Consider the following 16,751-nt stretch of genomic DNA (forward strand, 5'->3'; position numbering starts at 1 on the left):
GATCGGAGGTGGTAGACAGAAACATTTTAGAAGCTGCCACATTACAAATGTAGTTTACAAATACCTTAACTATATATATATATATATATATATATATATATATATATATATATATATATATGCCCCCAATAATACGTTTGTATTAATAAATGTATTTTTTAATTTATCATTCATTTCCAAGCAAACTCCTCCGGCGATATACATCAATTTTTAATTAGAAAAGGCTAAGTGGTTTAAAGCATTTAAACTGCATAATTAGAAAATAATATGAATAATAAGAATCGAGGGGAACAGCTTTATTACGAAATAGGTGTTCAGAACAATCAACTTGACAGCATTGAAAACTTTCCTGGAAAAAGTTTTCTCTCTTCTTCGAACACACTTTTATTTAATACTCCTCCCCATCTTCATCTCCCTCCAATGAGTCGATCCCCACTTCTTCATAATCCTTCTCCAGGGCAGCCATGTCCTCACGGGCCTCAGAGAACTCGCCCTCCTCCATTCCCTCACCGACGTACCAGTGGACGAAGGCCCTCTTGGCGTACATGAGGTCGAACTTGTGGTCCAGTCGGGCCCAGGCCTCGGCGATGGCGGTGGTGTTGCTCAGCATGCACACTGCCCTCTGCACCTTGGCCAGGTCTCCTCCTGGAACCACGGTTGGAGGCTGGTAGTTGATGCCAACCTTGAACCCAGTCGGGCACCAGTCCACAAACTGGATGGAACGCTTGGTTTTGATAGCACTGATTGCCACGTTTACGTCTTTGGGCACCACGTCACCTCGGTACAGCATGCAGCACGCCATGTACTTGCCGTGACGGGGGTCACATTTGACCATCTGGTTGGCGGGTTCAAAGCAAGCGTTGGTGATCTCAGCCACCGACAGCTGCTCGTGATAGGCCTTCTCTGCTGAGATCACTGGGGCGTAGGTGGCCAGAGGGAAGTGGATTCGAGGATAGGGCACCAAGTTGGTCTGGAACTCTGTCAGATCCACGTTCAAGGCTCCATCAAAGCGCAGCGAGGCGGTGATGGACGAGACAATCTGACTAATGAGGCGATTCAGGTTGGTGTATGATGGGCGCTCAATGTCCAGGTTTCTGCGACAGATGTCGTAGATGGCCTCATTGTCCACCATGAAGGCACAGTCGGAGTGCTCCAGGGTGGTGTGGGTGGTCAGGATGGAGTTGTAGGGCTCCACCACAGCTGTGGACACCTGAGGTGCTGGATAAATGGCAAATTCAAGTTTGGACTTTTTGCCATAGTCGACCGAGAGACGCTCCATCAGCAGGGAGGTGAAGCCAGAGCCGGTACCTCCTCCGAAAGAGTGGAAAACCAGGAATCCTTGCAGACCAGTGCACTGGTCAGCCTGGACAGAAAGTCAAGATCCTGAGTACTGTTTGTACCAGTAAAACGTCAAAACCTCTATCATTACCAGCTTGCGGATCCTGTCAAGCACGGCATCGATGTGTTCCTTCCCAACAGTATAGTGACCCCGAGCGTAGTTATTGGCAGCGTCCTCCTTCCCGGAGATCAACTGCTCTGGGTGGAAAAGCTGGCGGTAGGAACCCGTACGAACCTCGTCTGAAAGATTAAACATCAGTCAATGTTTAACATGCAACTTTAACGACAAGCTCTTCACTTCACACAAAATGATTGAAATAATACGATCCATTTATGAACATCATTATTAAAATCAGTTTAATTTATCTGAACCTCAAGCAAAATAAATTTGTCTTCCGTAATGTGTTCTGTTTTGGATGAGTAACAAGGTGAGCAAATTGAACGATCCAGACTGACATGTACACAATGACTCCTCACTATCTTTACTTACTCCTGCCTTCATTTACTTAGTCAGTGAACAAGAAAAGCAGGTTCTAACTGATCATTTCCATGACTCTTGTAACTACTGCAGAATGCTAAATACTGCAGCCGGGAGGACAACATGGTCAGTTATGGGGACGGAAGGAATGTCTGACTACATTTTACAACTCTACTTCTCTCTCTTTTGCACTATTCCAGACCGGAACTCACCAATGACAGTGGGCTCCAGGTCCACAAAGATGGCTCTGGGCACATACTTCCCGGTGCCGGTCTCACTGAAGAAGGTGGTGAAGGAGTCGTCGTAACCTCCGCTGGTCTTGTCGCCATCCATGTGTCCGTCCTGTTGGATGCCGTGCTCCAGGCAGTACAGCTCCCAGCAGGTGTTGCCCATCTGGACGCCAGCCTGACCAACGTGGATGGAGATACACTCTCTCTGTGGAAGAACATTTGACAACCTCAATACACAATGTACCGAAATGTATTTGCTCGAAAATATTTTTTTTCATTTTAACCTTCCAAATAAGGTTTTACATTTTTTTAAAGGTAAGGTTAAAAGAGAAGCCTTAGTGTTGAAAATTTTAATCGTTTTAAAAAAAGCGTTTTCTTGGGTTACAACATGTCAAGGATAATGACTTCTAAAATATTACTTTTCTCAACTTGCCTGTGCCTGTTGAAAACTGAGAGCCAAAATGAAAAGCCTTTTTTTTTTAAAGGAATGACTCCACCAAACACTTTCCACATAACATAATTAACAACTGGGTCATTACACTTTAACGATGAATAGAACACCATTTCAATAATCCAACTGTTGAATCTGACACATTGGTGTCAGAGCGGGTGTCTGCTTAAGGTCAGGCTGCCTCTACACCCTGCAGAGGTATGCTAAGTATTGGAGGATTTAAGAGGAGGGCTGTCTGCTGAGGATGGAAACATGTTCAGTCTCATCGTTTGGGAAGGGTCCTGAGGCATCTTCAACGCTGAGTAAAGATCTATTCAGTGTTGCCTGCCTGTGTGTAGCTATACTTGTGGGGACAAAATCTCGGAACGACGCCTCCTTGTGGAGACTATATGCATTTGTGGGGACACTTGTTTGTCGCCACAAGGTTAAGCCTCATATTTGAGGATTCAAACTCCAAAATAACTGGGTCATTACAATTGAATTTAAGTCTGGTTTATTCCTGGTTAAGATTAGCCATTTGTTTTGGATGCTTACGTTTATTAGGGAAAAGCTGCGGAAAGCATGAAAGTCAATGCAATGTCCCCACAAAACATAAAAACATGACCTCAAACACTATGTGTGTGTGTGCTTATTCATCCTAGTGAGGACCGATTTGGGGGAAAACACCTCCTTATGGGGCCCGTTTACTGGACCCCACAAGGGTAATTGAGTTTTAGTTCGGTTCAGAGTCCTGGTAAAGGTTAGCCGTGTGTTTTAGAGGGTTAGGGTGAGAGGCTGGCCAAACGGTTATGGCAATGAGCGGACCCCACAAAGACGGTGTTACAAGCCTGTGTGTGTGTACCACGTCAACAGGCAGACAGCTGCAGTCGAAACATGAGAGCATAAACAACTGTTGCTAATGTCGCTGTGTCCTAGCAGAGACTTGGACATAGCTTCTATATTCTACTTTCTCCATAAAGTAGAAGTGGCCTCTTTCAGGCCCCGTGTCATACACCCCTATAGCCCCTCCCCCAACCTTTTGACAATGAAGCATGTTGTTTTTCCTGCGTGAGACATTGTGGTTTGACTGGTTACGTAGTTTGCTGGTCACTTGACAGGTCTCCAGTCAGGAGATTCCTGACACCCTCCCTTCAACGCCCCCACAACCCCGTAGACTGTTTGATGGCTCACCCATCCCCCACATCCTCGTACAGTTTCAGAATTCTCCACTGATAAGGAAGAATGTGGCGCCACAATGACAACGTGCACAGCAGACAACTATTTTGAGCCTCCTAACCCACTGGCCTGCTTCCTCTGGTGCCATTGTAACTTCATCTGAAGATGACAATCCAAGTCATTAGCTTTGTCTGCTGCCTTCTGCTATTTCATTTATTTCAGTCCGTTTTTTTAACACCAAATGTTTTTTTCTACTAGACTTTCTCAACTTCCTTCCTCATTTGCCCAACTTCCTTTTTTTGTGGTTTAGCCATATTCAGTTTCCTTTTTTTCTCTTTTTATCTTGGGCTTTTTGTAGTGTATTGATCTATAATTGATCTCAATCATTTTCATATGCTTAACCGACATTATTTTATGTCGTCTGTGTATTTTTTTAGGGAATATTGATTCCAAACATACACTTTCCGAACATACTACCAGACAAAGATGTGAATCTTGTAGATTTTTTTTGTTGATTCACTTTTTGGTCTGCCACTTCACAAACTATACCCAAGTACTGAAACGCTACTTCCGGTTTATGAGTCTCACAGTCATCATGTTTGAAGAGGGACAAACAAACTGAAGCTTTCAGTGTTTGCAGCAGAACAGGAAGTCGGTTCAACGTCAAACATCATGTGCTATCATGAGACCCAGTATATGCAGCGCACAGTTGAGGATTTGGGATGCCAGATTAAGATTGGAAGTTCAGAAGCAAGGATTAGTAAAAGCTTTTCTGTGGTTTTGGCTCTTTGGTTCGAATCATTTCAAAAGCATATTTTCCCGTGAGTATTATGACATTACATGACGCTACATGCATCACAATGCTTTAGTATTGTAACATGGAACTACAGTGCAACGGTACATAAAAGTAAAACCTGGTGCACTACATGAAGGTGACATGACTACATAGTGCCCCTTTAGCTGACGATGAAGCGTGCCATGCTTCACAATAGGCAGCATTAGAAACAGATCTAGATCTGAACCAGACCTGATCACTTTACCATCTGTTTTTGCATTCTCCACTGTGTGTCAGTGTGTGTGTGTAAGCATGTGTGTGTGAACACTCCCACCCAGTGTTGCAATCCAACATGGCCCAACAGGAAACTGACAGACTTTCCTACTGTTTCTCAGCTTTCACAACATTGATTGTCTGCCGAGCCAAAATCAAACGGCTCTCAGCTAATCCTCATCAAATGTATTGTCGAGTGAGCGAAGTCCAATGATCATCTGTTCTTAGTGAGCAAATGTTCATCTTTATTGGATATTGGGATCATAAAACGCTGGCTTTGTCCGTCAGCTGCTCAACAGTTGGAGCAAGAGCAAATGTAAAGCGCACACACTCTTAGACACACACTTCCTCTGGGAGCCACATCAGCATTCCGAGCCAGGCAGGCAAAACTTTTCCGCCCCCCCCTGACAAATCCTCCGTCTCCATATGGAAACAGTTAACCTTTGCTGGATCTGCAGTCAGCTAGTTCTTAAGTTTTATTTCGTCTTTTGTGCTTAATTTTCACCACGTCATGGTGCCAAAGTCACATTCCATGGACACCTAGGGGTGACATTTAAAACAACACACTGTCACAAAACATCATGCATTTAATGGTCAAACTGTACCCCTTTTTTAAATAAAAAAAATATTGCATTCGACAACAAAATGTTTCGTTCAACTGACCACAGTTTTCTTTAGAGTTACGATAAAAGGAAAACTCACCATTTTGCTGATTTCGTTTTCTTTTTGTGTTAAAAAAAAAAGGTGTAGAAGACAAATGATTTCTCACAGTACGTCTATAAGGAGATCTCTGTGAGAGGAAGTGACACCAGTGAGCTGCATCCACTTTTTATACCCGCCATGTGGGTGGAGGGGGAGGCGGAGCCTGGACTCGAGCAGGAACACTTCAAAATCTTTAAGAAAGAGCATAAAAAGTAGTCGGACGTCCTTCAACACCACGAAAACAATGTTTAAACACGGAGGGAGAGGATGAAGAGGAAGAGAGACGGTCGAGGCAGAAGGAAAAACCAAACAGACTGTGTTGTATTTTTGTTTAAAATTATGATTACAGACGTAGTTAGAGGCTCCGCCCTCATTCCCAACCACAGGACCAGTTCCCACAAGAATTCTCCTCGCTATCACAAAAGACTTGAACGCTCTTGTGCGGTCCGTTATTTCTTTTCCTTGTTCCCTGAATGAAGACATCAAGCGGCTATTATAATTCCTTCCACCAGAGGGAGACGTAGCACACGGCAACAAACCTGTGTCATAACGTTGGACTCAAGGTTTGTTAGGTTCAGATTAGATTATCTTCATTCTTCCTAAACCAAATCGTTTTGAGCATCATCTGTATGATGCCACTCTTTAAAATCAGGTTAGTGTGATCTCATCCGACAAAGAGGAATTCAAATTTCTGTAAATCGGACTGATGTCTAGGAAATCCAGTTGGATTCATTACGCCCTCGTCCAACTGTTGTCGTCATCTTGATATAAATCGAGCGAAATCATGTTTTGAAATTAGATTTCAACATGTAGAGAAGAAGTCGCCATCATTTTTCATCTTCTTATTGCAATGATTTGCGTCACTAGTATATTGTTTGACAGTCAAATTGAACAATGCACGCTGATGCCCAACAACAGCCAAACATACAATTAAATATCAGAAGCACCGTTTCTTCTGGATTAGTTTTCATGTAATGTTGTTATATAATCATAGTTCCCGTTCGATAGTTTCCCGTTCCTCTTTAGAAACACTTGAGTGTTTTGCACGCACACAGTTTCACGTGTTCTGATATCTGTCATAGCTGAACAAATATGCATTATGAACGTTATATTTTAACTGATGCTATAATGTGATTTTTCGTCATGTAACCGTGGACAATGTGATGTCATTCATGGTCAGTGTCTCTATGAGGGCACGTCTCACACATACAGCACGATAAGAAACGGTTTTCGATATTGTTCAAATCATGGAAGAAAACAGCCGACAATGTTGTCAGATGTTGTGTGAAATGTGAAAATTCGATAAATGAACTCATCGAGACAGGCTCATACATGATGTGTAAAAAGTAGGGCGCGTCTCAGTGCCCAACAAGTGAGAGCATGCCTCACGTTTTTTCTCAGCTGTTGGAGCATTTTAGCCTGTAATGACAACTTCAGTCACCAGATAGAGTCACCGTCCTGTCGGTACGAAGCTGGGCCCCAACCCCAAAGCAAAATAGAATTGAGTTATTGGACCCGTTTCTTTCACTGCCATGAATATGGGTCGCCCAGTTGTTGTCGTGAGTGATAAAGTCATTTTTTCTTCACTAAATTGGTCGCATAACGAAGCCATAAATAATCATAACTAAAGTCAAAGTCAACCTTAAATAGATTCTTTGTGTGATGTTGCGCCACAATTGCAGAGATAAAAGATAATCATAATAATAATAAAGACTTTTAATGTAGCATTTTTGCTCAGTTTCATCACAAAGTGGGGAACTTCACCTGTCCATCACTCTGTTCAGGAGCAATATGGGGAACTTTCATCACACCAGGACCTCGACTCAGACCATAAGGATCTTCAGAAAACACCTTCGCCCATCAAGTCTCCCAGAACCTGGAGCTTCATCCCCTGAGTCACTCAAACCCCTTCAAACACACCGGTAAGCATCTCTTAGGAGATGGTGAGATAGTGGGATAATCGAGGACTTTTTCAAGTTTGGTCTTAAACCTTCTGTCAGACTTGACGACAGAAATTTTCTTTCGATTTATTTCGTACTATTTGAACAATCGATTCTGACGGATAAAATCTCCTTTCTCTCCCTCACCAGGCAGGAGAGCTTGTCTGCCCTTAAACCTCAGGTTAGTGTTGACATCCGAGGATGTTTCTCAGCCACATTGACTGCATGCCAAATTAAGGTTATAAAAGATGTTATTAAAAATGTGTAACTGAACCATCGTCATCTCATTACAACAATCAATGAGCTTTTTATTGGACATATCTATCATGTGCATCAGTATCAAAGGTCATTTAATGATCCGATCATGTGGAGAAAACGACTTCAAATCATGTCTGCCATGCCGCACGTATGACTGTTTGCAAGTTGAAATGTCCATGCTATGTAGTAAAGCTATGGATATTATTGTGAATTGTATATTTTGTCTGTTTAATACAGTCTAAATTTTCTTCCCTTCAAGAGACAGATTAACGTGAATGATGGTCTTTGACAAACTGCTTTGCTAGCGTTTCTGGCTGCGCTAGTTTCTATTATTTTTACATGGCCTCTTCTGTTAACATTTTAGGCTTTATTTCTTTATTTCCACCTGCAAATTCTCTTACAATCATCAATCATAATAATAGTTGCAAATGGCAAAATAAATCTGTGTGTTGTATGGGAATAATATTAAATTACAAAATAAATATATTAATCAAGCTATATTATTAAAGGGACTAAAGGGATTTCCAGACGTGGTGGAGGCGACACAAGATCTGGAATCTGACCCAGGACGACCAGGACCATAAGAGGACCAGGACCAATCAGTGGAGACTGCACCCCAAGATTGAAGACTGCAGACTGAAAGCATATAAAAAGGGTCAGGGCCAGATAGTCTTTGTCACTCTACACCACTGGAGCTAAGGCTAAGTCAGGCGTAGTTGTGGACCCAGAGCTCTTTTAGGGTAATTAGACTCCTCTGTCAGGGAATAAATTCTTTTGATTTTAAGTTGCGGGTTTTTGGTAGTCATTCTCACGAGTAAACGAACACGCGGAAGATACATTAAAGGTTTATATTCCTACAGTTGTCCACATCGCAGTGGAATGATTAGCATGTAGATGAAGAATGGAACGTGACCTAAAATGGAATTTTGTGGCTCACCACAGGTACATTTAATAATAACGACCATAAAATCTATGCACTACAGTATGACTGAGAGAAACCCGTAGTGGCGGCTTGGGTCACTCCACCTTTTGAGACTGGTGTGGAACTTTCTCTGCACAAATGGAACTGAGACATTGAAGGTCATGATAACCCATCCACTCACCTTTAGTTTGATGGTGCATCACTTTTCATTAGCCATTGGCGGAGATAGCGTAGGCTGTTAAATCTCAGCAAGCATACGAAGGACTAGTGATGGGTAGATGACCGTTCGTATAGTAATGAAGGGTAAATGAGGTTTCATGACGCAGTGTCCTAAATTTCAGTGGCCACCAGATGGCACTGTCTGCTTTAAAACGCTTGAACATGGACTACTATTTCAATGAAACCTCACATAATTTCTAAACCAAGAGTGCCATCTAGTGGCCTGCAGTACTATTTCGTGATACCTCATCCACCCATCACTTGCATTCAGAGTCTGATGACAGGTCTTGAAAGTGTTAGTAGAACAAGAGCAATGTATCAAAATAGGACCAGTGACAGCTTTCAAAAAGACATGATTTGCATGCTTGACTGTTTTTTCATTCAATTACTACAATATCTGGGATCACCGAACTATCTTTAACATGCTTTTATTTACGGACATTAATGTTTACCACAGACTTGCCTTGTCGATAAAAAAAAAAAACGTGATTGTCCCTTTTAACTATAACAACAGGCAAGAGGAAATTGGAACAAATGTAGACATGATTCCAAACGCTTCTGGAATTTAAGTGTCGTATTAAACATTGTTGCCTTCGGTTTTGGACTCCAGGGAGGTGTACATACAACAGTTGCATTCATCTCTACATCTCATTTTGTTACAATTGGAACACTGTTGCAATTAGAAGACATGCATCATATTGATATTGTCCGTGGTGATCTGCAATGAATTACATGTTGAAAGTAAGTCCTTGCCTGTAAATCCGCCAGCAGCGGTCTTGCTGCTCGGGGTCTCTGGGCTGCCGGTGATAAGGGTTAAGCTGCATTGATGCTGGATGGATGCCGGGATCAAAGTCTGCGGTCAGAAAATCCCACAAGTTCAGCACTCGAGATAAAATATTTGATGCTTTGCAACCTGCCTGAGGGCTCACAGGAGCCCAAAAACAAGCCATCTGTGGGGCAGGTTTGCCCAATTTACCCCTCTAAAATTGGACTTTTGGGAAACATTTTAATCATCCTGTTCCATAATCCCAAAGTTGTCGTGCGACAATTATAAATGGCAAACATGGCTGACTATACAAATAAATTGGCAAGCTTCAAGATATTTTTAAAGCTGATGACGTCCTCATGAGATCCAAGAAGCTATTAAAGTCATCCATTTATCCATAGGGATCAGACTGGGTCACACTTTTATCCATGCCTGGCCCTGATAAGGTCAGCCAGAAATTATGTGTCAAATAAACCCCAAACTTAGTATTAAAGTATTTAGATTGTCAGTATGACCTCACACGTTTTATTTAATTTTTTACCCTTTTTTATCATGACCACATTCAGGGTGTCGCCCCCATTTCTGGCCCCAAGCAGTTCGGGTAGGCTCCAGTCATAGGGACTGGATCACAAAACAGGAACTGGAGAACCATGGGCACCCTGTTGCGTTGACCTCCCCCTATACAGATTTCATATGACTTCATATAGACACAACATGCAATCAAAATGACAAAAGTAATTCCATGATTCAAGAAGTTAGTGATGGATTGATCAGACTCACGAGTCATGACACAGTATTGAAGGGTTGATGAGGTTTCATGAAACCCTTTGGTGATTTTCAGAGGCCACCAGATGGCGCTGTCTGCTGTGAAATGTTTGTGCTAGAACAAGTAATTCATTTAAACCTCAGATCATTTCTAAACCAAGAGTGCCATCTAAAACTGAAACTTATGACACTGTTTCATCATCCCTGCAATACTCGCAGGCAGGACCTAACTTCGCAACGCTTGTGTGTTTGAGTCGATGGCTAACCATGACGTCACCTGGTAATTTAGGTTGGTGGCATCCTTGAGTTTTCAAACCTATGGCTATGGTACCTTCCAGCTCTGAACATGCTGCTGAACGGCGACGCGTTTTCTCACCTGAGAATACATTTATTTCAGTGATTTGATTTTGTTCTGTCTTTTATGGCGTCAAGTCTTGCATTTTTCTCTAGCTCTGAACGGAACCGCGTGTTCGAGCAACAGTGGTGAGAAGCGACTGTTGCAACCTTGACAACCCTGAGCGATCTGACTCAGAACATGCTCAAATTGCTTCTTAATAAACCCAATCCAGAAAGTTTAATGAGTCAATTTACATTTTTTTTTGCAATGCTATTTATAGGCAGACAACAGCAGCAAAAACATAACCTCCACCACTACAACCCCACGGAGGCCATAAGTGGAAGAAAATGGATGGATAATTTTTGCCTCACAGCCAATTACTGTCAGTGTTTAGTTTGGAGTGCATTTGTTGGCCTGAAACTGTAATGACCGCAGGTATGATAGCATGCATGGATAGCTTTTACCGTCGTCTTGTGTTATACACCCTTTTTCTGTTATTAGGAATTCAAACTCATTTTTCATCTTTGTTGTGATAAGAGAAATACTAGTGTGCTGGCTATAACTCCAGTTCTATGACTACATGCGCCCAGCGGCACAAGAGAAGATGGATGCCAGAGAGCCTCCAGATGAGGCTCCTACCAGCAGGCGCTCTTCCCTGGGAAGAGTGAGGCAGGCAGGCTACCCTCAGATGGACCTGGACAGACAGAAAAGGCATGGAGATTGTCATGGGCTAGGCTTCCGCACAAAAGATGCAGGGCCTTTCTTCCTCAGACTCTATGGTCTAGTTATAAAGTTATAAAGGCACTTGAGGTAGGACTAATCCTTCCCCCGTTTGGTGTTGAGTATCTAAAGGTCTTTCAGGAGAGACACAATGTCTCAAAGGGATAAATTTGTTTTTCGTGAATTATAATCCCCCGTTGGATGTTAAGTGCTTTGTTTATTTGAAACCAGAATAACTCCAAAACAATATTTGAATGAAACTTTGAGGGCTTCTGGAGGGTCATCTGGACTCATGAAATAAATATTCTACATAAAATTCTAATCTCTGCTTTAGAGTATTATAGTTTAATATTTTTTATGTTTTGTGCAGTAGCTCTGGTGCACTATTGGTCATGTGACTGGCTTCGGTTAAACTGTACTCTATTACTCACCACATTCCATTGCATTACTGAAATAAGTCACCAGTCATATTGCCAGAGCTTTGTGCCCAGTGCCTCTCTGGTGATTATTATTTTACCAGTCATTATGAATTATAAGCACCATTTACAGACATCTATGAAAGTCTGTCATGCAGTTCAGTTTTGTTACATTCCAAGTTGAGACACATATGTTCCTCAGTACAGCAACAATCTCAGCAACATTCACTATTCACAAGGCCACTATTACGATCATACATTCTAAATCACATTTACCCTTTCTGAGGCTTTGAAATGTATTAATAGTAATTAAAATTCAATATTATAAAATTCAAACAGAACCTGTTTCTGCTTAAGATCCAAAAATGACCTGGTCAGTTTGCCTGGCAATAAGATGAAATCTGTCTTCACCTGTGCTGAATTGAAGACCTTTATTTTTTGCAACCAACAGCAGAATTCCAATTCTTTAATGTCAAATCCAAGCTAGGCTGCGGAAATGTCATGCTGCTGTGCAACCAAGGCAGTGTACAGTGATCTTTGCTTGGCTGCGGCATTAATATTTAATCTGTCTGCTGTACAACTTCTTTAAATCCTCAGTGCTGTACTTCTAAGTCTTCTAAATTTACATTTATGAACAAGAAATACACATTTTTTATGCCATCAGTAACACAATCTTAAACACACCTCATCAAACAAACAAGAAATGCAAGTTCATTTGTTTATTAAAACATAGACAGTGACAAAACAACAATGTATATGTATATATTAATCCACATATAAATAGTATAAATTCATTTAAGTTATCAAGTACCAAAACGTGATCGTATTATTTTTAAATCAAGCATTTTGTTTTAGACTGATGCAGATCAATGGTCAATATGATCAACAATTCAAAGTTTAAAGAGTTAGCTGTTTTATTTATTGGAACAAATGACTTCTAGTCATCGAGTGCATCAAATCACTGATGTAAACATGAAATAATGTGAAGGCGCAAAATGAGGTATTCAGTCATTTTCCATCTAGAATGGCAGGGTGTCGAGGAATAACTTATCTATAATGGCAGGCGGTGGCACCAAGTCCTCCAGCTTCAGATAGAAAATTCGCTGCAGGCCTTGGATGCACAAGGTACGGAGTTCGGGCAGCTTTTCCAAAAGTCTGGACAAGTGATTTGACCAGCAGCCAGAATCTCTGTCGCTGGATGTCCCCCCACCTTTTAAGCATTTAATGACGTTGTTCTGAAGTTCCTCCACTTTCTTTGGCTCCTTCAGTCCGTGCCGCTCTATAAGGTCAACGACAGGGACATGTTTTTGTCAACGTGATTTCCTGACTGGTTTAACAACAGTATAAAGAAAACTGAAGAAAATCACAACACATAAATATAGAGATTTTAGTTGGTAATAATATGATCGTTTAACAATAAAGACATGAAAGATATAAAAATAAAAGAATCATAATTGGTCAACTTAATGTCAAATTGACTTAAAAATGTTGTTCAACATTATTATTTCACTTGAAGAAACACATTTTCTTAAACGTAATTAAAAAAATATATATTCAATTTGGACCTGATTCTGACCAGTATGCATTTATTCACTGTAATTGCCATGTAATTGTTCAAATATTTTGATAGTTAAATAGTCATATGTCCACATCTCATGAAATATGAAGAAAATATTACTCTAGCATTATGATGAAGGTGCAATGATTAAGCATATGTAATGCAGAGTTTAAAAATCCAAAAAATGTCAAACAAAGGCAGTAGATGTTGGATGATACTCGGGTGTGACCCAAATGCAGTTAATTAATACATAGCATTTTAAATTAAAAATTTGAAAGTTATTTTTTACTGATGCATGTGGCAAGACCTGAAATACGTAATTTTGCTGGGCGCTGTAGATCACGCTTCTCACCAGTCACCAGTGCCAAGGTGCATATGCAGGCGAAGGTTGAGACATCCAGGTTCATCTTCTGCAAGTTGGCTGAAAACTCCATGATGCTGTCGATCCATTCTCCAAAGCCCCGCAGGCACTGGAGCCGGTGCCACACAGATCCATCGCAGAAGATCAGTTTTCCTTCCTCAGGATTGGATCTGAAAAGTGAGAACTTGATGACCTCTGACAAAAGAAAGGGACTGACTCATCATCTGTGAATAGAGATAGCTACCTGTAAGCCAGGCGTAGGACAAAGAGCTCCAGGAAAGCAGAATAGAACAGTAGCTCTTGGTCGTGCCTTGGCAGTAAAATGAAGCCTGGTATCTTCTGGGCCCAACCACGTATCACCTCCATTGATCTGGTGAGGAGGTCGTAGAACTGGTGAACATGCTGAGCGTCATCTCCGACTGAGACTTCCGGGCCATCTTGGAACTGCAGATGAGCTCATGTCAGAGAGGTTCGATTCTGAGGACACGGGACCTTCAACTTACTTTTGAGAAGTCCAACCGTGAAGGTGCTGGGTTCGAGTCCATGTACGCTCTCACAAGGGCGCTTAACAAGCTGCTGACGGGTGAGGATGAATCAAGAGAAACTTTGGGCTTTGAGGGCAGGCGACCTCTGCGACCTTTCAAGTTGTCAGTCCGCACCACTGAAGAGAGATAAAGATGTTGTTGCTTGGACATGCTCAGATTAAAGTCCATCCTTGGAGCCTTATTACTGACACTCACCTTCTTTGACCATTCCTACAGCAAGACATTTCTGGAAGCGACAGTATTGGCAACGGTTCCTCCTGCGTTTGTCCACTGGGCAGTTCTTGGCGGCCAAACACACGTACTTAGCATTCTTCTGCACAGTCCTCTGGAAAAGAGGAAGAGGTTTTTTTTTACCAAAAAATCAGAAGAAGCAGTAACATGCAGTGCTAAATATTGAAGACGAATGTGTCACTCAGTGGAAATGTGTCATCTTTTCATTTTACACCTATCACAATACGGCACGGAAATGCTTTTTGAAATAAGAAGAATCTATTTAAATGCAGAAGATCATTAAGAAATGGAATGTTACATATATAATCAAATAAAAGACCACAATTGAGACAGTCAAGCAGATCTGAGTGATCTTATTTAAAACTGTCACCAGTAAATTTTAGCAAATATCTCATCTCACAACAGTTGTTGTTTTGTTTTTGTTTACTACTCAAATGTAACAAATTCCATGTCTTTGCTGCTGACTCAATACATGTAAGTGTGAAAATCTTTCATCAAAAAAAAAAAATCCTAAAAATGCAGTCCGGTTTTTAGAGTAAAGGGGATGAAAAGGTGATATTATTCTACACCGTTCAACAAACCGTCGCGACTACTTCCATACATTTTCAGGCCGTGTTTAAGGCCGTTTCCGCAGCTGCACTTTTGGTCCTGTGGGCCATCTTGACACGAAGGCGATGTGGGTAAATAGAGGGTCGTGGACATTCATAATTTGAGAAAAGCTCCCGGGAAGCTCCTTCAGAGAGTCGACGGGAAGCTTTTCAATTCATGACACGTCGGGGGCGATTGTAATAGAAGACATTTGGGCCCCAAATCGTCTGAGTCAAGAGATCAGAACGTGCGCGTGAAGCTCAAACAACAATTTAAGACAGCGAGAGGGGATTGGCACCTCGCATTCACGCTTGACCACGTCTCGGTGAAAATGGATTGATGACAAGCAACATTTCCTTAATATGAAATGTTTTAAGAGGTGCCGTTCAAACCGCGAACCTTGAAGAAGCCCTTGCATCCCTCGCAGGTGCGCACCCCGTAGTGTTGGCAAGCAGCGTTATCCCCGCACACCGCGCACAGACCCTCCGTGCTCAGCGATGGCCGGTTCATTGGAGCAGTTGTGTAGTCCATGAAGTGGTGACTGTGGCCGAGCTGCAACGGATGAGAGAAGCCCGCGCCCGGCTGCTTGCCAAATATCTCAGCTCTGTCAAATACCTGGTGCGAATTTGGCGTGTTCATGGGCACGCTGAGGGAGCCGTCGAATTTCATATGACACGTGGACAAACTCGGACTGCTCTGCTGCGTGTGTTTGAGTGAAAACAGAGAGAATTTGGAAAGTGCGCTCTTCCTGTGCGTCGCCGCCAGATAGTCCTGTCGGAAGGAGTAAAAGGAGCCGGTATCTTCCCAAGATACAGTCTGAAAGTTGGAGGAGCGGTGTGGAGATGGAGCGCGGTAATAGTAAACGGAACCGGCGCCAGAGAGCAGCTCCTCTGATTGATGGGTTTGGTGCTGATTCGGTTGAAACCGCGGACAACCATGCGCGTCCTCCACTTTTACGCACGGGTGTTCCCCCTGAACTGGCACCTGGAAGAGACACGGAGACTTCACATCGTAACCGCAGCTGTATGTGTCCCCCAGACATCCTAAATTGGGGCCAGATGAGGAGGCCGAAACTTCACTGTTTGTTAAGTCCATGCTAAATTTGACGAACTCTGCGGTGAGGAGGTCGCAGCTGCGCTCGACGCCGGAGCTCTGAGATGCTGGACTGGCTCCTTGAGGAGAGGAGCTGCACTGGGTCTGGACGCACGGCATGGTGCCTGAAAGCAAGGACTCCTCTGTCAAATACAATCGCAATAATTGCTACAAATTAAATGACCGACTTACCAGAAAGGGTTTCGCAACAAAGATCCTGATGTTAAAGAGTTTAAAGATGCAGAGCAGGTAAAGCCATGTCCATCTGAAGAAGGAATGTTGACAGTCTCGTCAAAGATCGCAGCTTGTCATAAGTGGCCGCATACTTGACTCACTCTTGGTTGTTGGACTGAGAGTCAAGGACACCCACAATGTGCTTTTGTTTACGCGGGTGCACACCAGTCTGCATGCGCCATTACGCACGAATCACTGAGGGCGGGGTGCACTTTTACCCGCCCACTCTGCATGTGCATGTGTATGTGCGCGTGTGTTCCTTGCGTAGCTATACTTGAGGGGACCAGTTCTTGGAAACGCTCGGACTTGTCCGGTCCCCATAAGCTTAAAACTCATTTGAGGATTAAAACTTTAAAGTTTTCAGTTTGTATTGGAGTCCTGGTTACGATTACGATTC

The 16,751-nt window shown here is 42.5% G+C and overlaps 2 protein-coding genes across 2 annotated transcripts; both read right to left on the bottom strand.

Moving 5' to 3' along the window:
* Positions 1–153: 153 nt before the first annotated feature.
* Positions 154–5,540, bottom strand: LOC128759301 (tubulin alpha chain-like). Its single transcript, XM_053866177.1, has 4 exons — positions 5,403–5,540; positions 2,029–2,251; positions 1,430–1,578; positions 154–1,363 (listed from the first exon to the last, which is right to left on the bottom strand). The coding sequence occupies exons 1-4, from the start codon at positions 5,403–5,405 to the stop codon at positions 389–391; spliced, it is 1,350 nt and encodes a 449-aa protein (XP_053722152.1). The 5' UTR covers positions 5,406–5,540; the 3' UTR covers positions 154–388.
* A 6,981-nt stretch (positions 5,541–12,521) lies between these two features.
* On the bottom strand, positions 12,522–16,461 carry LOC128759268 (nuclear receptor subfamily 4 group A member 2-like). Its single transcript, XM_053866099.1, has 7 exons — positions 16,313–16,461; positions 15,428–16,245; positions 14,405–14,534; positions 14,168–14,325; positions 13,909–14,108; positions 13,656–13,834; positions 12,522–13,024 (listed from the first exon to the last, which is right to left on the bottom strand). The coding sequence occupies exons 2-7, from the start codon at positions 16,238–16,240 to the stop codon at positions 12,765–12,767; spliced, it is 1,740 nt and encodes a 579-aa protein (XP_053722074.1). The 5' UTR covers positions 16,241–16,245; positions 16,313–16,461; the 3' UTR covers positions 12,522–12,764.
* Positions 16,462–16,751: the final 290 nt, after the last annotated feature.

The sequence above is a fragment of the Synchiropus splendidus genome, chromosome 1 (assembly GCF_027744825.2).
Source record: "Synchiropus splendidus isolate RoL2022-P1 chromosome 1, RoL_Sspl_1.0, whole genome shotgun sequence".
NCBI classification, from domain to species: Eukaryota; Metazoa; Chordata; class Actinopteri; order Syngnathiformes; family Callionymidae; genus Synchiropus; species Synchiropus splendidus.